Genomic DNA, 26,090 nt, shown 5'->3' on the forward strand with positions numbered 1-26,090 from the left:
TTGGATCCACTTGCACTACTCACCCATTTTGCTTTGGGCTTAGTTTATCTTCATTCTGTCTAGCCGGAGAATTGCCATTGTACCTCATAGAGCAGTCGTGAGGTTTAAATGAAGTAAATTATTGTAAAATGGTTAGCATAGTACCTAGTATGTAGTGCATGTTAAGTAAATATCAGCTCTTATACTATTTCTTAAGAAATTTACTGTGTTAATTATTATCTCTTGTATCTTTAGCTTCTCCTATTCTTTTGACTTCTTCTCTGGGCACTTAAACAATATCCTCTGTTTTAAGCTAACTAAGAACTCAGTTATTAGTGGGCCAGTAACTCAGAAGACTTTTCATGCATTGCACATTGGTCTTCAGCTCTTGTCCTGTCACATGTCACCTGCCTACATTTGCTGTATCCCTTTCCTCCTTTTCCATTGACATCCCACTGTCTTCTGGTTTCTGCTTCTACCATTCCTTAACCTGCCCTTGATAAAGTCATCATCACTTCTCTGAATTCATTTTTAAATCTTTATCCCTAGTGATCCCATTTCATTCTTCATAAGAGATCAAAGTGACCTTTTAATAATGCAGCTGTGAGCCCATCATTCTCTTGCTAAAACTAGTGGATTTTCTATTCTTGACGTAAAGTCTCAAAGCATTAATACAGTTCATTGGTCCTGCCTAACTGCATCCTTATCTTTTACAAATTTCCTCTTCAGTCTAAGCACATGAGCCAGGTAAGTCCTTTGATTTTCTTCAACAAGCTTTATTCATACTAGAACATTTGCATTTGGTCCCCTTTTTTGAACTACTCCTTATTTCCCACCTTTTTCTTTTAGATAGATAGTATCTAGCTTCAGTTCAAAGGTCATATTCTAGGCAAAACCTTCCCTGACCTAGTCTAGAAAAAGACAGCATCTATATTTTAACTTCATATCATTTATCACAATTGTAATTAAATAGTTAATTGGGTAATTCTTTTCTGGAATGTAAGCTCCATGAAGGTGGGCACTGTAACTATCTTATTTGTTGCTGAATCTCTAGATTCTGCTAATATAGTTGTTTAGCTAGAAGGTATTTGGTAAGTATTTGTTGAATGAAGAATGAAGTGTTATTATTTATTCATAGAATTGTCACTCATCTCTTTATCATTTAATGATACTTCTAAAACTTGTAGATTAAAAAACAATTTTTTTTAACTTAGAATATTTGTAGTTTCAGTGCATTCCATGGAGGTTCTCCTGCAGACTTGTACTGCCTCTTTCCAGATAGTCTGAAGATAGCCAGCCCCAAGTGGCAGCTGCAAACAAGTGATGTCTTTTTTGAGATCTAGTGTGTGTGAGTGTGTGTGTGTGTGTGTGTGTATATATACATATATATACACTGTGTGTGTGTATATATATATATATACACACACACACACACATCTATCATCTATCTATCTATCTATCTATCTATCTATCTATCTATCTATCTTTTTTTAAGTAAGCTCTAGGCCTAACATGGGGCTTGAACTCTGACCCCAAGATTGGGAGTCACATGCTTTACCAACTGAACCAGCCAGGTACTCCAAGTTCTGTTTTCTCTTTAAAGTATATGAGCACTTTGCTGTTTCTTAATATTCTTTTTTTTAAGACTTTATTTTTAATCTCTACACCCAGTGGGGCTCAAATTCATAACCCTAAGGTCAGGAGTCGTCACATGTTCCACCAGTTATCAGCCAGGCTCTCCTCTTTCTTAATCTTTTTACATTTGTTAAAGAAATAGTGCCTAAAACTGGTTCCAGGAAATAGAATAGACACTCTTCTGATTAAACATTTCCAATTCTTTCAGACATTTCCCATTTGACATTTTTTTGAGTCCATTTGGTAGCCTGTCCACACTACTGTAAGAACTATCCCCTGGTTCCAGAACTGAACACAGTTCTTCAAGTATTATTAGCAAAAGAAATATTGAATGAGTAGTGGCCAAAATGTAATGAGGCAAAAAGCTGGAGCTCCTTGCATTTATCAGTTTTACTTTTGAAAAGGGTATAGGTACAGTAAAAGTAAATGTTTTAAATTGACTTATTTGTAGAAACAAGATAAAATTAAGTCTGTATCTTAAGACTAAGAAGACGTAAGATTATGTAGACTTACTAATAAGATTGTATATGATGTACTGTTTCACCTTTAGTTTTAAAGATTTTATTTATTTATTTTTATTTTTATTTTTTTATTTTATTTTTATTTTTATTTTTTTTAATTTTATGATAGTCACAGAGAGAGAGAGAGAGAGAGAGAGAGAGAGGCAGAGACACAGGCAGAGGGAGAAGCAGGCTCCATGCACCGGGAGCCCGACGTTGGATTCGATCCCAGGTCTCCAGGATCACCCCCTGGGCCAAAGGCAGGCGCCAAACCGCTGCGCCACCCAGGGATCCCTATTTATTTATTTTTAAAGAGAGAGTATGAATGCATGTTAGCAGGGTGAGGGGCCAGAGAGAGGGAGAGGATCTTAAGCTGACTTGTGCTGAGTGCGAAGCCCCATGTGGGGCTTGATCCCAGGATCCTGAGATCACAGCCTGAGGCAAAATCAAGAGTCCGATGCTTACTGATTCAGCCACCTAGGCACCCCTCCCCTTTACTTTTCATAATGCTTTCCTAATCAACAAATACTAAAAACACAATTATAGTGTAGAAAGCGGTTGCCTCTTGTGGTGAGACATATAGATGTATATTGTTGTTTCACTAAAAGTAGGCATAGATAGGTTATCATGAATCCAACAATTATAGATGTGTATGGCCACAGTTGTACACCAGACAGAATTCTGAAGAAAATTCCAGTTTGGGTAAAATAGACTTACTTTTTAATATATATTTGAGAATGGTTAAGCAAATATTTTACTTATTTATTAGTCTAGTTATTGCTTGAACTAAAAAAACAATTGCTTGAAGAACTGAAATTAAGTGAAATTAAGAACTTCTGGAGGTTTTCTTTTGGTATCGTTTGTGATTACTTTATGTATTATATACAATGTTTAGTACTTTATGTATTAATTATTTATGTGTGTAACAGGCAACTCAAAGTTGTGTTGACGAATGTCCTATGGACGGATTTAGGACGAAAATTCAGAAAGACCCTACCTAGAAACGATGCTAATTTATGTGATGCCAACAAGTTGCAATCAGACTCATTGCCTTCGACATCTGTTGACAGCCTAGAGACATGTCAAAAATTAGAACCTCTTCACCAAAGCCTTAATTTATCTAAAAGGTATGTTGTTCAGTATTGATTTTGTTCAACCTACCACATTTGAAATAAAAGAAGTCCAATAATCTTAAAATTTTTAAGATTGTTGGAAATGATTTTTAAGAAAATCTGCATAAACAGGTGTGCCCCACTTTAAAGCAAATCTTGAAGCTGACAATCTCAATTTACAAAGTTAAGTTTTGCACTTCATTAAGTATGTTGACATATAATTATTTTTAAAACCAAGTATCCTTAGTACATTTAACTTACTTTATAATTTGATTCACATATATATATTTAGATTCATTTATGATATAAAATGAAGATACATACATAGATAAGGACCTAGATTAAATAACATGAAACGTATGCTTAAGATGGAGAAAATAAAGGTATATATATTTATTTAGGTCTTGACAGAGTTTATGGAATCAATAGGTTATTTTTTATTTTTTGCATCTTTAGAATACCTATCACATATTATTTAATCTAAGTCCTTACTACCTTTGACTTTGGGAGCTGTCTTGTATTTTACATGTGTTTTTTTAAAAAGGAGGTAATACTGAAATACTACCCCAAAATTTTTAATGACAAATATACAGTTTAATTTTGAAAATAAGATCAGTTTTATATTTTTAAAAGGAATTGTGTATGGAGTTTGGGGCTGAAAACTAGGAATTCGTTCTGAGAATTTATGATCTGTAATGTAATATTTTTAATGTATTTCCATTTACAGTTTTAACCCTTAAATGAATATGTTTTGAGGGAAGTACTTTGTTTTCAATTAGAATGACTTGTCATAGCTAAGTAGGGCTTTGATCATATTATCTGTGATCTGAATGGTAGTATATAAATGCTTTAAACCAAGTTCAGATAAAAACTCCTAACTTTCCATGCATTTATTTAAAAAAATAAAAGTAGAACTTTGTCAAGATATCTGAACATAGTATTATATATTAATTTTAAAGGAGGACACTTCTTTAAAAAAAGGCCAAAACGAAAAGCTAAGTAAATGAATTTCCTTATTAGATCATATCTGATGTAAATTTAACTGAGATATCCTAAATCTTAAAGTCAGTCAGGTAGGGGCTAGATTTGGATTATGTGTTCATGAAACTGAAATACAGCATGAAGTTAAAAGTCCCAATAAGATTCTAATTTTTTTTTTTATCGTGTGTGTGTGTGTGTGCACGTGTGTATGTGTGCTTATTTTCCTTTTGCTTCATGGGGTGAACTACCAGCTAGTCCAGACCTTTTCTCTCTGCTCCAGGGGTCCTAAATTGAACCTGTTCCAAAGCAAATGCATTATATTTGTTCTTAGGCTTATTCCTATTTCCATATCCCCTTCCTGTCTGAGTATCTGACTCCTCTTTCTTATCCTCTATGTCCAGTCATATTTCCTGCATAATTATTTTTGCCTCCTGTTTCTGTCTTGAAATGATCTCTTCTCCATTTTTCTTGCCAGTACATCAGTTCAAGTCCTGATAACTTTGTGCCTTTATTACTATGGTAGTGTTGGGCTTCCTGTGTTTGGTGTTTTCTTTCTTGATTATTTCTCTCTATTGTTGCTAAGTTATTCATTCTGAAAGGCAGGAGTTACTTTTTGCTGTCTAGTTTAACATCTTTCTGTGGTCCCACATAACCTTCAGGATAAAACAACTCTTTAACTTAGCATATAGGGTCCTTAATGATCTCACCTTCACCTAACTCTAGCTTTGTATCTGTCTACTCCACATGGATAACTGAATTTTAGTCTCTGGGGCTCTAGTGTAGCTTAGTGAATGCATAGTGCTGTTTTATGTCTCTGAGCTCATGCTGTTTGTTCTTTTATTGTGCAAACAGTTCTACTTTGCTGCCATCTTTTAGTCCTTAACATTGAACTCCTAAGCCATCTTTTTGAGACAGTTTCCTTCATTCCACCCCTAATTTGTGTTTAATCCTGTTTTTTTTTTTTCTTGTTAAGCAGCCCGGTCATATATCGTAGCACTTACCACACTATATTATGATATTTAGTTTCTCTGATAGCACTTACCACACTATATTATGATATTTAGTTTCTCTGCCTCCCTGACAGTAAGCTTCAGAAAGGCAGGGACTACATTTTATTATTTTTACTCTGATACTAATACTTAGCACATAGTTGGGTGCATAACTAAATGCCCAATCAGTTTTTGCTGAGTTCAAGGAAAAAGTGTTTTCCCAGCAGAGAGGAGAGTTACATCTCCTGTCTCTTTGATTGAACTGTGTTTAATCCTTTTTTTTTTTTTTTAAGATTTTATTTATTTATTCACGACAGACACAGAGAGAAAGAGAGAGGCAGAGACACAGGTAGAGGGAGAAGCAGGCTCCGTGCAGGGAGCCTGACGTGGGACTTGATCCCAGGTCTCCAGGATCACACCCCGGGCCAAAGGAGGCGCTAAACTGCTGGGCCACCGGGGCTGCCCTGTTTAATCCTTTAAAACTAGTATTTGCTCTGTAATTTTGGTGACAACCAGGAAAAGAGATATTGCAAACTTCAAATAAGAAAATTAGAGAACAGTTTAGGGTATGGGTTTGGATAATGTTTTTCTGTCCAGAACTTGCTATGTGAAATAGGAGACTTACTCTTTCTTCAATCTTCACTTAACTTTGACATGATGCTTTTTGTCTTACTTCTCTTTTTATTTAGGTAAGACTTCATTATTTCAGAGAAATGAAAGAGAAGAAGATTTATTTTTGGTTTTTAATTTCATCTTAAAGTTTAACTTCTGGTAAACTAAAATTACTCATTCAATCCCCAAAATGACATTTTTTAGAAATTTTATTTGCATTTTAGATCCTAAAATGTTGCCTTTTATGTCAGGACTCTTTAGCCTTTTATTTTCTGGATAACATTGAGAAGAAAAACAGAAAACATAATCCAGATACATCTTCTTAAATAATGAAGAAAGGGGTCAAGAGTTTTAGAAATCTCAAATTGACAGTATGTGGAATGCCCAAATTTCTTTTTAAATAAGTAAACGTATTTTAGTGTACATTTTATGTCTTTTTTTTTTTTTTTTAGATTTTATTATTTATGCATGAGAGACACAGAGAGAGAGGCAGAGACACAGTTAGAGGGAGAAGCAGGCTCCATGCAGGGAGCCCAACATGGGACTCGATCCTGGGTCTCCAGGATCACACCCTGGGCCAAAGGCAGCGCTAAACCACTGAGCTACCGGACTGCCCTGTATATTTAATTTCGATATGTGATTCACATCTATTTTCCTAAGAGATAACTTTCAGACATTTGTAAACCTTGGTCATTAGGCAGGGAAGAGTCTAGTAGGACACATATATAAGGTTTTTGAGAAGATAAACTATCTTTCTGAGGTGCATCAATTGGCACCAGGAGATTTTAGAGAAATATGGAGAGAGTGTACACATATTCCATTAAGAAAAGTTAGGTCCCAGCCATTGAAATATTCCTAATTATATTTATTAATTTTTCTCTTAAATTTACACGTTTGAAGTCTTAAAAAATTACATAATTTAGATTTTGTGATGCTAAGACTTTTTGGATACTCTAGTATTCCTGTCACCTTAAGATTTCTTTAGGCCGATATAATTTTAGTTGAGTGATAATTTATTCACTTAAAATTTAGCTTAGTAAAAGAAAAGAGCAAATTTAGAAAATCTGTAAATCACTTTTAAGAATTATTCAGCAATTAAAATTGTTTACATAGCTTAAGCTGATTTAGAAAGCACGTTTTGAATTATCTAAGATAAGAATGGATTTATGAGAACCCTATTAAAATGTCACAAAATACAGTTTTAGAAAGGCATTCATCTAAATGACAACAAAATGAAAACTAAATTAGTATTGTAATTTTTTTCGCTTGCTAGGTTCTAGCTTAATTACCAGATATAATTATGTTGTCCTTCAGCAAAGGATTCCATCCCTTTAAAAATTTGCTTTTAACACAGAGTTTATATTAATAGCTCTTGCCACTTTTTCTCATTTATTAAATTACTTGAATCTTAGGTTTACCATGCTATTTATTCAGGCAAGGAATCCACAATTTACAAGTGAAAAAATTAAGAATCAGAGAAAATAACCATGCAGAGAAACAATCAATAAATGGCTTTAATTCTCAGGCCAGTATACTTTCTGCTTCATTTTACTGCTGTGCAAAATTTGTTTCTGTTTTGATTTATCATACTTTAAAATGTAATTTCATAATATTAGTAAATAAACTTAAATGTCATTTTATTTTATTTACTGTTACTACTTAGGAAGAAAATTAGATAGACTGTGAAATAACAGTTTTTTAGTCCTTTCTTCCATATTGAGTTAGTATGAAGATGAAGTATACACATTTATATATTTCTTGTGAAAATTCAGAATCTTTGAAATTCTAACTAGCCATGAAATTTCCATGGCCGTGCTAACTTATATAGTTGTACACCAAAAGATAGCTTACGTATTATGAACTTAGTTATCATTATATAGATTTGTATTCTGTAAGGTTCACACACACAGTTGTGTTTCTTCAAGATACACAAATTACATGAGTTGCAAATAGCTGATGAAAGATGTTTGGGCTATGGGTGTGTGTTGTGAAGACCTGGGTGTATTATAGGTATTGCTAAGTATTTAATTATGTACTTTTCTAATAAGATAGTTTCATCAAGATTGCAGAGTATGATAAATTAGGACAACTAAGCACCATTTGAAAGAATAATTTATAACTTTGAGGAAGACTTGAATAATAGGAAAATTAAAGCGAGTTTCCTTTTTACTATGTACTTACTATGTGCCAAGACTTGTACTGAATGCTTTACAACTAGTATCTCATTTCATCCTAACAACTTGTAAGGTAGATTTTCTCCTAATTTTAGAGATGAGAAAATTAATGCTAAGAGGAAAAAATTATGGTAAGTAACTTGACTAAGTTATATTATTAGGTGCTGAAATCAGAACCTGACCCTATTTTTGTCTGACTCTAGAGTCCTTGTTCTTAATCCCTTTACCAGAGTGCTTTTCACTCTTCTGAAATTTAACTTTTTTCATAAGTAAAGTAGGAGTTAGACTTTATTACATATTTTCTATGATACCTAAATTATTGACTTTTAAATACTCTGTTTAATCTTTAATTTTTTCTTGTGGCATTTTGTTCTCATTGTAATAGAGTGCTATCTCACTGAAAGGTATACCACTGCTGAGATAGTGCCTTGAACCTTTTGATAGTTTCAAAGGCCCCCTGAGAGCTCTTGTGCTTTAGAGATGCAGGTTGATATATAATCTTTTCAAATGACTTTTGGGGTCAATTTTGGTATTTTTCTCTTTTAGGAAAGACTTTCAGCTATTTGTTTAACTTAAAAGATCTTATTTATCCTCCAAGGTTCTTTTTTTTCATATCTTCTTTGCTTTTTGCTTTCTTTAAATATAGTGGCAAAATAAACCTTACAAGAATAGGATGATCATTTATTACTCAGAAGAGAATTCTGATCTATAAAATTTACTGTTTGATTGCTGATATTTGTACTTTTTGTTGTTTTTTATTATTAGCTTCAACACTTCATACAAAAGTAATCTTTTATGGACTCCATCTCTCCTGTTTGGAGAGACACCTTTTTTTTTTCTTTTAAGAGACTCAGCATTTTTTTATTTTTTAAGATTTTATTTATTTATTCATGAGAGACACAGAGAGAGGCAGACATAGGCAAAGGGAGAAAGAAGTAGGCTCCCTACAGGGAGCCTGATGTGGGACTCCATCCTGGAATTCTGGGATCATTCCCTGAGCCAAAGGCAGACACTCAACTGCTAAGCTGCCAAGGCATCCCAAAATCCAGGATTTTAAGGAGGTTTCTGTCAGGTAGCAAATACACAAAGCAGACAATAATAACCAGGATCCTTAGAGATTTATATCATATGAGAAGGTAGAAAAATATTTCTGCCCTCTCTTCCTCACAGTTTGTGGTTTTACTAGATGGCAGACTTCTTGCCCTTCTTTGTTCACTCAAACTCTGAGTTTAGGGAGTTGTATTTATGACTAACCTTTGCTTTTACATCATATAGACTGTTTAATCATTGTAGTACTTTTTTTGTGTGTGTGGAGGTTGTGCTGGAAATGCGTATTTTCAAAGATTTCCTGTGGTATCTATAGAAAAGCTCCATTGTTTGGATCCTTTGGCCACTTAGTATTAAGGATATGGGTAATGGAATAAAATAAAGAAACCAAAAGATAATAGACCCAGGTTCTTCCTAGGAAAAGTTATACCTTCAGCCATTTAACTTTTCTGAGCTTTGAGTTCCTCATGTTTAAAATAAAGAGCAAACTAAATTATATGAAAGGTTTCCTAAGATCTGAAATTATGTGCTGCCTGGAACATAGTGTGAAAAGAACATAATGCCTCTATGTAGTGAAAATAAGGAGAATCTCTAGGTACTATAGCAAATGTAACAAAGTACCCAGAAGATCAAGTTTCACTTAAACAAAAGTACTCAGGCCCTTTCTAAGTGTTTTCTATAGTCTCTCACAAAGGATCAGTAAACTGTTGCAAGTGACATATAGATAACAGTCAAGGGGAATATCTGATGAAGAGGAGATAGGAAAACTTAAAAAATACAGTAACAAGAACTGAAAAGATAATTTGGCTTGGGTTGGTCATTTCAGGGCCAAGTAATTGCCTTGAGGTCATCATTGTAGTGTGGCAAAAAAGTATATCAGTTGTTCATAATAAAAATTGGCTAACCAAAAAAAAAAAAAAAGATTATATTATCCTCTTCTGTTTAAGAAGATACCAGGCTTTTATATAGTATTTTGATGTGAACTGACCCAATTTTAAAAAGTTTGGAGCTTAAGAACTATACTTTAATTTTCTAGATATTTATTTATTAGCTCTTTCTTTGGTGCTGTTACATTAAACATATATATATTACCACCAGTATGTGTGCTGTTTCACTTATGGAATCTATTATTACCATAGATGCATTCAGAATGATTTCTTTCCTGTTGAATTTAGCATTTGTTATTAATTATGAGTATGTAATTATTTATCAGGAACCTATCTGTTGAATGAGAAGAATAAAGATTTCTTGATTTGGTTTGTAGTAATCTGTGTTTTTAATAACTATGGAAAAGAAAAAAACATTTTTGAGAAGAATTGGTTAAAATTTTAAGCACCCCCAAAGCATTCATTAGTATAGTTAAACCATTATTGTAGCAGGCTAATCTGTGCCAATTTGTAAGACACAAGTACTTCTAGAAATAAAGATTGTGTTCATATAGAGTATTTATGGGTTAATTTTTAGAGTGGTATAGTTCTAATAGCTTACTGTGCTAAGATGAAAATGTTTGAAAAATCAACTTCCTAGGATACATTTTTTTACTGCAAACCAGTACAGTACAGTGTTTGTTATTTTGTGTGACAGGATACCCAGAGTTATATTGACGAATGTCCTGGGAACGGAGTTAGGAAGAAAATACATAAAGACCTCATCTGTAACTGAGGCCAGTTTGGGTGATACAGACAACTTGCAATCAGAGCATCTTTCTTCATCATCTGATGGCAGCCTAGAATCTTGTCAAATTCTAAACCCTCACAAGAGCTCCTTTTTATCTGAAAGGTATGTTTAGTGACAACTTTATTCAAAATAAATATTCTCCTTATCTAATAAGCCTCTCTTCTCCCCCCCTCCCCCATAGACATGTTATTGATGAAAGTGAGGCAAATGTGCTCTGATGGCTAGTATGACTTTTGTCCCCTGGTGGCTTGAGATGGCTGTTGGAACCAACAGTCTGTGACTAATAGTTCAAAAAAGTACACTGTACTTGTGTTTTGGGAAAACACATACAGACTTCTAATAAAAATTGAGTTGCCTATTTCAGTATTTCTATTTATTTGATATAATTAAAATCTGTTCCTCTGACATTTTTCTGTTCCTCACCCTCCTCTGTCCTATTTATCTACCTGGCCATCTGTCGGTCTGTCCATTCATTCCTTTATCTCTCTATCTTGTCGTATTTACTATTTTTATGTCCAGATTCTAGAACTGCATTTGGCACTTAGTACTTAGGAGCTATTTGCTGAATGAATGGCTGAATGTATTCCTCACACAAATGGCTTGACATAGCTGAATTCTATTAACTGTAGCTTACTGAGCCAGTATGAGAAAGGGAAATATGAAGTTGCTTTTGTTTTAAGCTCTAGGAGATGCTCCTATGGGGACTGTAAATATAAAAGAAATTGTGGGAAAAAGCTAAGGGATATAAGTTAGTACTACTAAATCTTTTAATTCATTTACCATGAACTTCTCTTTTTAATTTTCTGCCTTCAGTGCTCGCTTCAGCAGCACATATACTAAAATTTATTTTTTTGCCTTCAGCCAGTACAATAAATAGTTTTGATCTGAGTGAAAATTACTGATCCATTCTTACTTTTTTTTTTTTTTTTTTATTTGCCGGGAATCATCCACAGGTGGTTTCTGGTTTGTATATCTCTTGTAAGCCAAATTATGTTAAAGAATATTTATAGTTGCCTTTTTTAAGAATCTGCAAAATATTACTTATTTTTCTAACCATACTTTATTTTTATAAACTCTGTTTATTTCATATGAGCTTAAAATTTTATAAAATTTTTCTCCCTTTGGAGAATATTTTGTTTCTCATCAGTTCAGTTGTCATTGACAGTTTTGACTTTATTAGGTCATTTTCTGAATTTGCTAGAAGAACTGAGTTTCAATGACATTATTCAGTTACCAGTGTATTTAATGTATAAGTTAATGTACAATTAGAGATGTTAGAAATGCATTTATGAGTTTGCATTATAGGTGTTTATTTCTCCCTCCTCTACTAGACCATGAACTCCTTAAGGGGAGACATCATGTCTTAATTGCATGTATACCCAGTGCTTAGCTCAATACATATTTTAATTTTGTGCACTTGGGTTAATGTTTGTGTCATTTAATCTTGAGTTTTGGTTTCCTGAGTTGAAAGAAGGGAAATGACCTTTGAATGACCTTTTTCCACCACAAAATTATTTATTATTTCTTTTAATTAAATATCACATGTGAGAATTCTTTGTGTACATAAAATATATAAATAAAAATGTTATTGATGATACTTTAAATAGAAAAATCACAATATGTACTGTTACTGTGGAATTCAAAAAACATTGGTGCATATTCATACTGTTATTTTTTTTAAGATTTATTTATTTATTCATTCACTATAGAGAACACACACACACACACACACACACACACACACACAGGCAGAGGGAGAAGCAGGCTCCATGCTGCTGAGCCACCCAGGGATCCCCTATTCATACTGTTATGGAAAATAGCATTACTGTGAGGATTCTATGGGGACTGTCAAATTGTAATCTGTACTGTACAGGCTTTTTACCAATTTGGTATAAGGAATTTGGGGCCAAGATTTAATAATAGGTCTAAAATTTCTGGGTGTTCCTAAAATCTGTTTAGTGAGAACTCTAGCTTTCCTCAAGTCCTTTAAATGGTTATGAATTTTCCAGGTGGTATTTGATGTGGGCTCTGAAAATTCATTCTATTGGTGGTAATTTTCTTTGATTGTTGGATTTAGAATAGGCATAGACTTTGGAGCAAGACATCTGGATTCAGATCTTAGCATGCTGACTTACCTTGGGCAGGTTACTTATTTTGTCTTTAAAACAGAGATAATGGGCAGCCCAGGTGGCTTGGCGGTTTAGCGCCACCTTCAGCCTGGGGCCTGATCCTGGAGACCCGGGATCGAGTCCCACTTTGGGGTCCCTCCATGGAGCCTGCTTCTCCCTCTGCCTGTGTCTCTGCCTCTCTCTCTGTGTGTGTCTCTCATGACTAAATAAGTAAAATCTTAAAAATAAATAAATAAAACAGAGATAGTAACACATTTTGTAAGATTATTGTGCAGATTTAAGGAGATAACTATGTAATGTTCCTAATATAATGCCAGAAACTTACTAGGTGATTAATAAATGGTAGTCATTATTTTTGAGTGTCTCTTATTGATCAAAAGTGCCTTTAAAGGCTGGTGTTGTAGTTGATACTACTAAAGTTTCCTATGGTGAGAATGTCGGTATCTGATCCTGAGATCACTGCTACTCCTGTAACTATTACCAGTGTTGCAAAGGCAATTATTACAGCCATACTAGTATTACCATTTGTTTTACGGAGGAGTACTGCACTCCTTTTTTTTTTTTTTTTTAAGATTTTATATATTTATTCATGAGAGAGAGACACACACAGAGGCAGAGACACAGGCAGAGGGAGAAGCAGGCTCCATGCAGGGAGCCTGATGTGGGACTCCATCCCAGAACTCCAGGATCACGACCTGAGCTGAAGGCAGACACTCAACTGCTGAGCCACCCAAGTATTCCGAGTACTGCACTCCTTAAAGTGAGATTTGGTTCTCTTTTCCCTTAAAATGAATTCATTTTGGGGAGAATCCGGAGTGCCTCATAGAAATAAATTGCAAGTATGGCCATACCATCACTTCAGTAGATGTGCCTGATTAAGACAATAGCACATGAATGAATACAGAGTAGGCTCAAGGATGGAATTCTTGTATGTAACCAGACTCCTCCCAGTCTGCCTATCTTTAACTCAGAAAGAGTAAATAGAAATACATATCTTCTAAGGAGAAAGGATATTTTGGCGTTATTGTTATTGCAAAGAATGTGGCCAACTCTGTTAAAAAAATATAATGTCAATTAGCAACTGATACTTGGTGGGTAGGAGAATGGGGGCTATGCCTGAAAATGAGGAAGTTTTCTCTGAACGTCTAGCACTTATGCCCTTCATAAAAGCCTATAGGAAAATGTATTATAAAGGCTAAAAGTCTTATTTTAGCCTTAGCCTATCTTTAGTGTTCAGAACTGTTAATATTGACTGTAATGACAACTTGAATGGAATTATGCAGGAAAAAAAATACTGTGTTTTTATGCTGAAAATAAAGCAATAGTAAAACACCAGGCATGAAAAGCAAATTGGAGTTAAAATGGTCTCTTTGAAGTAGCATATTTGTTTTTTCTAGATGGTAATTTATTATTTTAAAATACAGATATTTATTAAGGTATTACTCTTTTAAAAACTTTTAACTAATATTTGTTGTTTTTATTATGATAATACACTGTGAAAAATGCAATACCTGTAGTAACTTATTTAGTACGAGGTTGAATTCATTTCAGTGTATTTGCTTAACTTCTTTTTCTATGCTTCAGTTTACCTCATCTGTAAATTGAAGTAATAATGCCTAGGTATGCAGATTAAATGAGAAAATTTGCTTTTCTCTTGTAACTTAGTAATTTGCCAATCAGTACATAGAAATATACCTACTTTTACAAATATGTGCTTCCTTGTGACTGAACATTTAGGATATTTTAATTTTTTTTTTAAAGATTTTATTTATTTAGTCATGAGAGACACACAGAGAGAGAGAGGCAGAGACATAGGCAGAGAGAAGCAGGCTCCATGCAGGGAGCCCAATGTGGGACTCCATTCTAGGACTCCAGGATCATGCCCTGGGCTGAAGACAGGCGGGTGCTCAACTGCTGAGCCACCTAGGTGTCCCTAGGATTTTTTAATTTTTTTGTTTGTATAGCATTGCTATAATAAGTTTGTGTACTTATATTTATAAATTATTATAGGCCATTCTTTTTAACTAGAATTAAGTGTTACCATTGAAAAAATTTTTGATAACCTGTTGACAAAAATAAGTTTACATGAAATTGCTTTCATTTTAATCATTTTTTTGATTTTTAGTCAAGACAGAGTTTGTATTTCTTATGTGAGTTTTCTTAGTCTTGGTATGTATTGGTTCCATCTGTTTCTTACTTACTTTTAAGAACTCTTATTAAATTTTTTCAAGCTTCTATTTGTTTTTTTATTTTATTTTATTTTATTTTATTTTTTTTTAAGCTTCTATTTGTTAATTTTACTTTGTTTATAGTATCTTCTGTAGTATATAAATTAAAATTTTTATTTTATAAAACATGTTAGTGTTTGACCTCTGTGTTTGGCTTATTCTTGGAAAGACCTCTTTAGTCTCAAGTATAAAAATAGGTTAGTCAAGTGATATTTTAATTTGTGGTGATTTATATAAGAAAATCAGATCCAGGACAACTATCTTGAGATTACTTTCTTAATTGAAGTTCTCACTCCTTTTTTGCCTGTATGTAGTGTGGTATACAAATGTCTTTGGGTGGTTGGGTTGCTTTCATCTTCTGGCTGTTGTAACTGTTATGAACATTGTTGTGCAGATGTCTCTATCTCTGCTTTTTAGTTGTTTTGCATATCTACCCCAAAGTGGAATTTCTGGTTCATATGGTAATTCTATTAGTAATTTTTTGAGGAACCGCCATATTGTTTTCTATAGCACCAGTACCATTTTACATTGCCATTAGCAGTGCATAAGGGTCCCAATTTCTCCACATCTTTGTTAAAGCTTGTTATTTTCTGTTTTTATATAATAGCCAACCTAATGGGTGTGCTGTGATACATCAGTGTGGTTTTGATATGGATTTCCCTAACAGCTAGTGGTGCTGAATATCTTTTCGTGTGCTTAGTGGCCATTCATGTATCTTCTTTGGAGAAATGTCTGTTCAAGACCTTTGCTCTTTGATAAATTATGTTGTGTTTTACTTTTGAGTTTTAGGAGTTCTCTATATATTCTGAATCTTATCAGAAATATGATTTACAAATATTTTCTCCCATTCTTCTCTGGCCACATGGTATGAAGTTATAAATCATTAATGGAAGGAAAACTGGAAAACTCAAAAGTTGTTGGAAATTAAACAGCACACTTAAAGCAACCAGTGGGTCTTAGAAGAAATCACAAAGAAATTAAAAAATGTGTAGCGATGAATGAAAACAAAAACATGGGATGCAGCCAAAGCAGTACTAAAGGGGAAATACATAGCTGTAGTTGCTTGCATTAAAAAAGAAGAAATAACTCAAATCATCAACTTAACTTTATAACTTAACTGGAAAAAGAATAGTTTTGCCAGATACAGGATTTCTGGTTGACAGTTTTTTCCTGCAATACTTTATACTAACCCAATGTCTTCTGGCTATTGATGAGAAACCTGATAATCTTATAGAATATCCTTGATATGTGATGGGTTAATTCCTAGTACCTTCAAGATTCTCTCTTTGCCTTGTCTTCTGACAACTTTATTATAGTGTTTCTTGGTAAGGTCTCACTGAGTTTAGTAGTCCCTTGGGTGTCTTGGATGTTTATATTCATGTCTTTCATCAAATTTGGAAACTTTTTTTAAAAGATTTTATTTATTGAGAGAGAGAGAGAGTGAGAGAAGGAGCATGAGCAGAGGGAGAGGGAGAAGCAGAGGGAGAGGGAGAGGCAGAGTCCTTGTTGAGCAGGGAGCCTGGTGCAGGGCTCTATCCTGGGACCCTGGGATCATGACCTGAGCCAAAGGCAGATGCTTAACCGACAACCACAACAGGTGCCCCCAGATTTGGAAATATTTTAATGATTATTTGTTTCAGTAATTTCTCTGCTCCTTTATTTTTTTTCCTTCTGAGGTACTGACATTACATATATTGGTCTACTTTTTGGTGTCCCACAGGTCCCTTAGGCTGTGTTCAGTTTTTATCAGATTTTCTTACCCCTCAGATTTGATAATTTCCATGATCATATCTTCTAAGTTACCCTTTTTCATTTTCCCTTTCCCTACCCCTTCCCCTTCCCTAAATCCAGAACTGATGCCAGACATTTTCTTCTTTCCTGTTCATATTTGCTTTTGCATCCCTGTAATGAGTTTTTCAATTTCATTTTATTTTTTTAAGTTTTATTTAAGTAAGCTCTATACTCAACATGGGGCTTGAACTCATGACAGGGATTGAGTTACATGCTCTCCCAACTGACCCAGCCAGGTGCCCCATAAATTTTTCATTTTAGTTATTATACTTTAGAGCTCCAGAATTTCCCTTTCATTTATTAATGTATTTCATCTCTTGATATTTTCATTTATCCATAAATAAATTTCTTGACTTTGTCCAATACTTTTTTTTTTTTTTTTTTTTTTTTTTTTTTTTAGCATTTTGAGCATCTTTAAGACAGTTGTTATAATGTCTATTGAATCTGCTTTCTGGATATTTTTTCAGGGACATGTTCTGTTTTTTTTTTTTTCCTTTTTGAATCATCCACAGTTTCCTGTTTGTTTGTATGCCTTGTGCTTTTTTGTTGTTGAAAACACAACACTTGAATCATGTAATATAGTAAGTCTGGAAATCAGATTCTTCCCCTTCCCAGGGGTTTACTAGTTTTTTTTTTTTCTTTCTTTCTTTCCTTCTTTTTTTTTTAATTGTTGTTTTTAATTGTCTCTTCCACACATCCGCTTAATGTGTAAACATAAGGTCTTCCTAGGTTTTTTATAAGCTATGCCTTTCCCTAGTAATTTTTGTGACTTCCTGAATTCCCTCATATATGTGATTATTTTCAAATACTGTAATCCTTAAATGTTTGGTTCCCAAAAGGAGAAAATGGGAGAACTGAAGGGGGAAAAATAAAACAAAATTAGGTGCTAGCCCTTTAAGTCTCCTGGAAGTTGTTTTAGCTGGATGGGAAAAGTGTTACAACAATGGTGGTGGTTGTTGCAACAGTGGCTGCTTTTCTCTATGTGTGCTCATCCGTGAACAGAAACAGCCATTGGTGATCAGAATGCAGATTTCTGATATTTGGAAAATAAGGTCCTTCTTGCTCACCTTGGTAATTGTAGGCTGTGCAAACTATTTTAGGAACTTGGGCATTGCTGCTTGCTACATAGGGACAGACTACTGGGTCACTGCTACCACTTTCAGAGCTCAAATTGCCTGAAATGAACTTCAGTTTACTTCCATAGACTCCAGAATTCCCGAATAGTTACATCAGATAGATCCTGCCAGCGTGGCTGTTGTTTGGGTGGGGAGATGGTCTGTGCTTCCGTTTCCACAGTCTTCCTATGGTCATTTGTGTAGATGTTTTATAGTTTATTGAACAGAGATCATTAATTGTTCTTGGTATCTGATGTTTTTAATGCTTGTAAGTTGGTGTAAAAATTTCCATGTTGTTAAATAGTTCTGAAAATACGGTAATTACTATATAGTGTGTTCTGTTATGAGAGAATAATACAGGCTATTAATTTTGTATAGTTTTTTATTTCAGTTTTTGCCTACGTTAATACCATAATGAGTTGTTTTATTAATAATTATAATTCTGGGACCCAGGAAATTGAACAAAATCCCCTACCCCTGGACAAGCAGAGCAGGACTGACTATTTTGGGCTGCACCGGCCTTGTGCTGACCTGCTTATTACTTAGGGCACTGCCCCGCCCTAATCAAAGACCAGGACACACCCTAACCGGAAATCTGGCTCAGCGGACCAGCATGACTGTTCAACTTTCTGCGTATCCCATTGGCTACTGGCCCCTATAAAGTTGCTAAGCCTCTTTCTTAGTCTCGGGGTCCAGGTCCCTGCTCTGCTGGGTTGGGTTATAGTTGGAGCCAGGCTCCAGCTTGTAAATAAACCCTCGAGTGATTGCATCGGTGTGGGCTCCTTGGCGGTTTCTCGGATTTGCGATCTTGGGCACAACATTTGGGGGCTGGTCCGGGATCCAAGAAACCTCCAGGACCCCATCCGGAGGGTTTCACGCGTGGTGAGTGCACTCAACTTTTCCCACCTTTTGCGCGCGTATTTTCTGAGAGCTCTAAACGGTACTGTACCGACAGCAGGTACGCCTTTGCCACCGCTCACATCCACGGAGCCCTTTACAGGGAGAGAGGACTTCTGACAGCAGAGGGAAAGACTGTTAAAAGGAAAATGGAGATTCTTGAACTCCTAAAGGCCCTCTGGCTGCCCAAGGCCCTAGCCATCATCCATTGTCCGGGGCACCAAAAGGCAGACAGGCCAGTAGCCAGGGGAAACCAGCTAGCCAATTTAAAAGCAAAAGAGGCGGCCCTTCTGGTGACCCAGGTCTTAGCTACCACGCTACCTGATCCAGGGGCACCGACCCTGCCGACACCCCCAACTATACTGATGCTGACTTACACTGGATCAAACGCTTGCCTATGACCCAGTGCTTGCGTGGCTGGTGGAGGGCCGCAGACTTCAGCATCATCTTGCCAGAGGAACTAGGACGGCGAGTCCTATCCAAAATGCATTGGAGTACTCACATGGGAACAAGGAAGATGGAAGACCTCATATGACATGCAAAGATCACTATTAAAGACTCTCGAGCAAAGATCGAACAGATTGTGGCAAGCTGCGCGCATGCCAATTAACAAATGCCTCTGCCCATGGATCTAACCTGGGCACCGGCTCCGAGGGGACCGCCCAGGAGCCCCCTGAGAAGTGGACTTCACTGAGGTGAAACCTGGAAAATACAGGTATAGGTATTTACTAGTGTTTGTAGATACTTTTTCAGGATGGACAGAGGCGTTTCCCACCAAACATGAAACGGCACAGATCATGATCAAGAAACTGCTGGAAGACATCGTACGGAGGTATGGTTTTCCCGTTAGAATTGGGTCAGACAACGGCCCAGGATTCGTATCTAAGGTAACACAGGGAGTGGCACTAGTACTTGGAGCAGATTGGAAATTACATTGTGCATATAGGCCCCAGAGCTCAGGACAGGTAGAAAGGATGAACAGAACATTAAAGGAAACCTTAACTAATAAATTAGCCCTGGAGACTGGTGGGGACTAGGTGACTCTCCTCCCCTTCGCCCTATATAGGGTGAGGAACTCCCCATATAAGATGGATCTGACTCCCTACGAAATCATGTTCTGTCTTCCTCCACCTGTTATCCCCAATTTAAAACCTGAGGTGCTTGCTGAATTTGATGACCACCAACTTCTTTTCTCCCTCCAAATGTTACAACGAACCCATGAGCAGGTGTGGCCTAAGCTGAGGGCCCTCTACGAGACTGGGCCACCCCCGGACCCCCATCGATATCGGCCAGGTGACTGGGTGTGCGGAGATACCAACACCAGACACTTCAGCCTCGCCGGAAGGGATCCTACCTCGTGATCCTGACCACTCCCACCGCTCTCAAGGTCGACAGGATTACTCCCTGGGTCCATTACACACACATCCGACCAGCTGACCCACACACCGTTCTCACGGACTTTGTTACAGAATGGAAAAGCCAACCAGACAAGGACAATCCTCTAAAGCTAAGACTGCTCCGTTCTCACTTATTTCCCACCTCCAAGACTCCCTAGTCCGAGGTTGTCCTTCAAAATAGAAGGGGATTAGAATTAGTCTTCTTACAACAAAGGGTTGGGGGGGTTATGTGCTGCCTTAACTGTAAATAAGAGCGAGAACAGCAACAAGGTTGGTGAGAATCCTGGTTTAATCATTCCCATGGCTCACTCTGAGAGCAACCTGGACCCATGATTGGGTCCTGCATAGGATCCTCTGAAAAAGGGGGGAATGTGGGACCCAGGAAATTGAACAAAATCCCCTACCCCTGGACAAGCAGAGCAGGACTGACTCTATTTTGGGCTGTACCCGCCTTGTGCTGACCTGCTTATTACTTAGCGCACTGCCCCGCCCTAATCAAAGACCAGGGCACACCCTAACTGGAAATCCGGCGCAGCGGACCAGCATGACTGTGCAACTTTCTGCATATCTCTTTGGCCACTGGCCCCTATAAAGTTGCTAAGCCTTGGGCAGCCCCAGTGGCGCAGCGGTTTAGTGCTGCCTGCTGCCCAGGGCGTGATCCTGGGGACCTGGGATCGAATCCCGCGTCGGGCTCCTGCATGGAGCCTGTTTCCCCTTCCTCCTGTGTCTCTGCCTCTCTCTCTACGTCTATCATAAGTAAATAAATAAATCTTTAAAACAAACAAACAAAATAAAGTTGCTAAGCCTCTTAGTCTCGGGGTCCAAGTCCCTGCTCCACTGCGTCGGGTATACTTGGACCCACGCTCGAGCTTGTAAATAAAATAAACCCTCGTGTGATTGCATCGGTGTTGGCTCCTTGGCAGTTTCTTGGATTTGCGATCTTGGGCACAACAATAATGAGTAAAAGTATTGTGTGTAAAGATTTCATTCATTCTTTGGCTATTTTAATTAATACCAAATTGTTTCCCCAATGATTTCTATCAATTTATTTTTTTAAAATTGATTTTATTGATACATTATTGACAAAACATTGTACTAGCTTTATTTTTTTTTTGTACTAGCTTTAAATATACAACATATCAATTGATATATGTTTATATTGTAAAATTATTAACACAGTAAGTTTATTTAACGCCCTCAGCATGCATAGTTAAATTTCTTTTCTTGTAATGAGAACTTCTGGGGTCTACTGTTTTAGCAACATTCAAATGTATAATACACTATTGTTAACTGTAGTCACCATACTGTATGTAAATGATACTTGTCTTACAGCTAGAAACTTGTATTCTTTTTTACCACCTTCACCCATTTTCACTCACTTCTCTCCAACCTCCCCACCCCCTGCTACTACCAATCTGCCGGCTGTATTTAAGTGTTGTTGTTGTTGTTTTTTTTAAACTAAAACAGTTGATGATATTCACATTTTGGGATAAAAATGAAAACTATGTTGTTGTTTTTTTGGTGTGTATGGGGGGTCCCACTAACTACCTTGCAAAAACTATTCTCTCTTTGATAGGAAGGGGGAGCATGCTGTTAGAAAACACCCAAAGTCACAGCACCATGACCTCCTGTTGGAAGTAGAACAAGTAATATAAAATGGATATAAAGAGGTTCCCACCTCTTCGTTTCTGTCTGATTGAGTAAATCCTGGCCAAGTGGCCACCATCATGGAATGGGTAGGAGGTCTCAACATTGGAGGCCCAGGCATCATTGGTATGTGGCTTCCCAGAGGCGGCTTCATTCCTGGTGTAGGTCCCCTTGCATCATTCCACAAGGAGGAAGGCCCATTATTGGCATCGTGGGTCCCCTTTATGGGAAGTTGGCATCATACCAGGGCAAGTAAGACCCAGGAGACTGGGGAGGAGTGGGATCATTGCTCCTGCTGGAGGAGGAGCAGAGAATTGCCTAAGAGGTATCATGAAATATAGCAGTTATTTTGTTGATCAGGCTCTGAGCCTGCTCTTCTATCCATTTCTGATAGTAGTTTTTCACATTCTCTTTGTGTTTCCTACCACTGTACTGTGTTTTTCTGATGGAGAGTTATGGATGAGGTTATGTGTTGGCAATAGTAATAAAGCTTGGGCATGTTGCTCTGCAGGCTTTTGGCCACTACATGGTGTTTTTTTTTTTTTGTTGTTGTTGTTGTTTTATTTTGTTTTTAAAGATTTCACATGTAGGTGAGGTCATACAGTATTTGTCTTTCTCTGACTTATTTCACTTAGCATAATGCCCTCAGGTTCCATCCATGTTCTTGCAGATGGCAGGATTTCCCTCTTACTTTGTAGCTGAATAACTCTATGTGTCCTGTTTTCTTCATCTACTCATCTGACAGTGGACACTTAGGTTGTTTCCATGTCTTGGGTATTAGTGTTGATATCTTTTTGAGATAATGATATTTAATGAGCATAAATACCCAGAAGTGGAATAGCTGGATCATATGGCAGTTCTATTTAATTTTTTGAGGAACCTCCATATTGTTTTCCATAGTGGTTGCACCAATTTACATTGCTACCAACAGTGCTCAGGATTCCCTTTTCTCTATATTCTTGCAACATGTATTATTAGGGTTTTTACCTTTGGTAATAATCACTCTGATGGGTATGAGGTGATATCTCATTGTGGTTTTAATTTACATTTCCGTAACGACTAATGATGTTGGACTCCTTTTCATGTACCAGTTGGCCATGTGTATGTCTTCTTTGGAAAAATGTCTATTTAGTTCCTCTGCCCAATCTTTTTTTTTAAGCTCCATGCTCACTGTAGAGCTCAAAATGGGGATTGAACTCAGCACCCCGAGATCAGGCCCCAAGCTGAGATCAATAATTGAATGCTTAACCAACTGAACTACCTAGGCACCCCACTCTGCCCATTTTTTTAATAGAAACTTTTCTATTGAGTTGTGTGAGTTCTTTATATATTTTGGATATTAATCCCTTATTAGATAATATGGTTTGTAAATATTTTCTCCCATTTTATGTATTGCCTTTTCATTTGAGTGATGGTTTTAATCGCTGTGCAGAAGCCTTTTACTTTTGTTTCAGGATTCCAGAGTTCTTGTCTCATGGAGCTGGAAATGTATCTTGTGGACACAACAAAAGACTGAAGTGAAGGTTTATTAAGTGAAAGTGAGAACAGAAAGGGGAAAAAAAGCTCTCTAAAATCAGAAGGATCCCAGATGGGTTGCCACACAGGGCTTTGATGGTTAGTCTTTTATAGAAAACTGACCAGGGAACTTGGTAAATATTTTGTCAATAGCAGAGTGGATTTGTAAGTATCATGAGAATATCCTGTATATATTTGGAACCAGTATTGTGGATTGGAAAATAAGAGAATGTCCTGTTTATATTTAGAAGGATGGAGATGTTCCCTTCTCCTTGGTTAATATCTCATTTATAACATTTCTCCAAATCTGGGATTTCTGTAAGCCTGGTTATGTAGCCCCCTGCCTGTCTCTCCCTACCTACTCTTGGTTGTCCCTTACTCAGTTTGATGTAGCCTTACTTGTTTCTCCTTTCTCTATTGCCATAAATTAATCAACCATATATGTATGGATTTATTCTTGGCTCTCGATTCTAAGTCTCTTTTTATACCATATCATACTATTTTAGTTACTATAGCTTTGTAATATAGTTTGAAATCAGGAAGTTTTATCTTTTCAAAAAACTAGGTCTTACTTGTGTTGATCTTTTTTAAAAATATATATTTTTAAAAATTTATTTATTAGAAATAGGGGAGGCAGAGAATCTCAAGCAGAATCCCCACTGAGCACAGAGCCCAATGTGGGGCTCGATGTGGGGCTTGAACTCAAGATCCATGAAATCATGACCTGAGCTGAAACGGAGACTCACATGCTTAACCAGCTGAGCCACTCAAGTGCCCCGTGTTGATCTTTTCTATTGCTTTTCTTGTTTTTGTTATTTCTGCTCTGATTTTTGTTATTTCCTTCTTCTAACTTTGGGCTTAGTTCTTATTGTAGTTCTATGAGATATAAAGTGAAGTTGTTTATTGGAGTTCTTCTTTCTTGGTGTAGGCATTTATCATTACAAGCTTCTTTCTTAGAATTCTTTTTGTAGCATTCAGTAAGATTTGATATGTTGTACTTAGATTTTTATTTGCTTTGAGGTATTTTTTTGAGCTCCTCCTTGATTTTTTTCTTTGACAGCTTGTTCAGGAGCATATTGTTTCATCTCCATATATTTGTGAATATTCTAACTTTCTCCTATTACTGGTTTTTAGTTTAATATTATTGTGGTTAAAGATAGTTGGTATGATTTTAATTTTTATTAGATTTGCTAAGGCTTATTTATGTGGTCTGTCATATGACTTATGATTGTCATACAATTTGGGTGTTCTGTATGCACTTGAAAAGAATTGCATATTCTGATGGTATTGAATGACATGTTCTATAAATGAATGTTAGGTCTAGTTAGTCTAAAGTATGGCTTTAGTCCAACATTTTCTTGTAGATTTTTTTGTCTGTATGATTTATCCATTGCTCAAAGTATTGAAGTCCTCTGCTAATACTGTATTGTTTTCATTAATAGTAATGTGCTCATCATTTCAAAACTTGTTTTTCACACCTTATATTTTTATATATTTAATGAGTACCTTGTAATTTAAGTTATTCCTTCTGTAGGTAAAATTGGTTACCATACTCCAAACTTTATTTTTTTTTTTCCAAACTTTATTTTGTACTTAGTTTTGGGTATGTGAACCATGCTTGAAACATAGTAACAAATACCTTTGGATTTTTTTTTTTTTTTTGATTACATATAGATGTGCTTGTCCTATACTTCTGTTCATGGAGTTTTTACTTTTTAAACCTCTTTGGAGTATTTAATATCTGTATTATTCTTTTGCTGTTTTTGCATGTGCCCAATCCTGTGGTATCCATATCTTTTTTTCTCCCAAAGAAATAGGAAAAGTTTAATAGTAGAAAAGGGATAAGAACTTTTGTCTCAAATCTTAGTTCAATATTCTTTTTTCTGTTCAGATCATATACACTGCTATATGGTACTGTATTTGTAACCTGTAAAACTGGATTTTTATCTTGAATATATATCAACTGCCTCCTTAATTCACTTGGATATAGAAGTATTGAATGTAATATGATTTTCTTTTGCAGGGGTTCCCAACCAAGTAAGACAGTAGATAATAATTATGCGAAGAAGGCTTCACACACTAAAGAAAAGGAAAGAGATGATGATGGCATTTCTCTTGTAATGTCTGATGCTCAACCTAAAGGTTTGTGAACATTAGAAAATTGTTGTCATTTGAATTTTTGTCTTTTGCATTTCTGCAGATGTTTAAGTTATAGTTAACTTTATTTAATCTTATATTTAAAAGATCTCTGAAAGTAAAGGGAAGTTATTTAGCAACACAAAATTGCTAAATTTTTTGTTTGTGCACTGTAGAATACATTTCTTCATTTATTAAGTCTAAGTTAAATTTGAATATTATTTCTTTTTTTGTTGTTGTTGGGTTTGGGGATAGAGCTATATAGTTTAGCTACTTGTAAGTGTTGTTTCCATGGATATGTCTGCTAACTTGATTATTATTCTTAACTTCCCACTGTCTATCCTCCTATGATGTACATTCTTTATTCATTAGAATTTCTCTCAACTCTAGGAGGATGCCAGTACAAGCCACTATTAGCAAATTTAAAGGTAAATACATCCCAGACTTCTGAAAATTCATTTTAGGTCTCTTTGCATGTAGGCTTAATGAATTAACTTCTTTTCTCCTTTTTGTCCTTTTTTTAAGGTTT

At 35.9% G+C, this 26,090-nt stretch overlaps 1 protein-coding gene across 5 annotated transcripts in view; it reads left to right on the plus strand.

Annotated features, from left to right (window-relative positions):
• SENP7 (SUMO specific peptidase 7) overlaps window positions 1–26,090 on the plus strand; it is a 139,698-nt gene that overhangs the window by 69,536 nt on the left and 44,072 nt on the right. For 2 of the 5 annotated variants that reach the window (XM_072811835.1, XM_072811838.1), the window contains exons 5-7: window positions 3,044–3,241; window positions 10,614–10,808; window positions 25,449–25,567. In XM_072811835.1, the coding sequence (XP_072667936.1) occupies window positions 3,044–3,241; window positions 10,614–10,808; window positions 25,449–25,567 (512 nt within the window). The remainder of the gene's footprint in view (window positions 1–3,043; window positions 3,242–10,613; window positions 10,809–25,448; window positions 25,568–26,090) is intronic. The other 3 variants (XM_072811836.1, XM_072811837.1, XM_072811839.1) reach the window with 3 other exon arrangements.

The sequence above is a fragment of the Canis lupus genome, chromosome 35, assembly GCF_048164855.1.
Source record: "Canis lupus baileyi chromosome 35, mCanLup2.hap1, whole genome shotgun sequence".
In the NCBI taxonomy this organism is placed as follows: domain Eukaryota; kingdom Metazoa; phylum Chordata; class Mammalia; order Carnivora; family Canidae; genus Canis; species Canis lupus.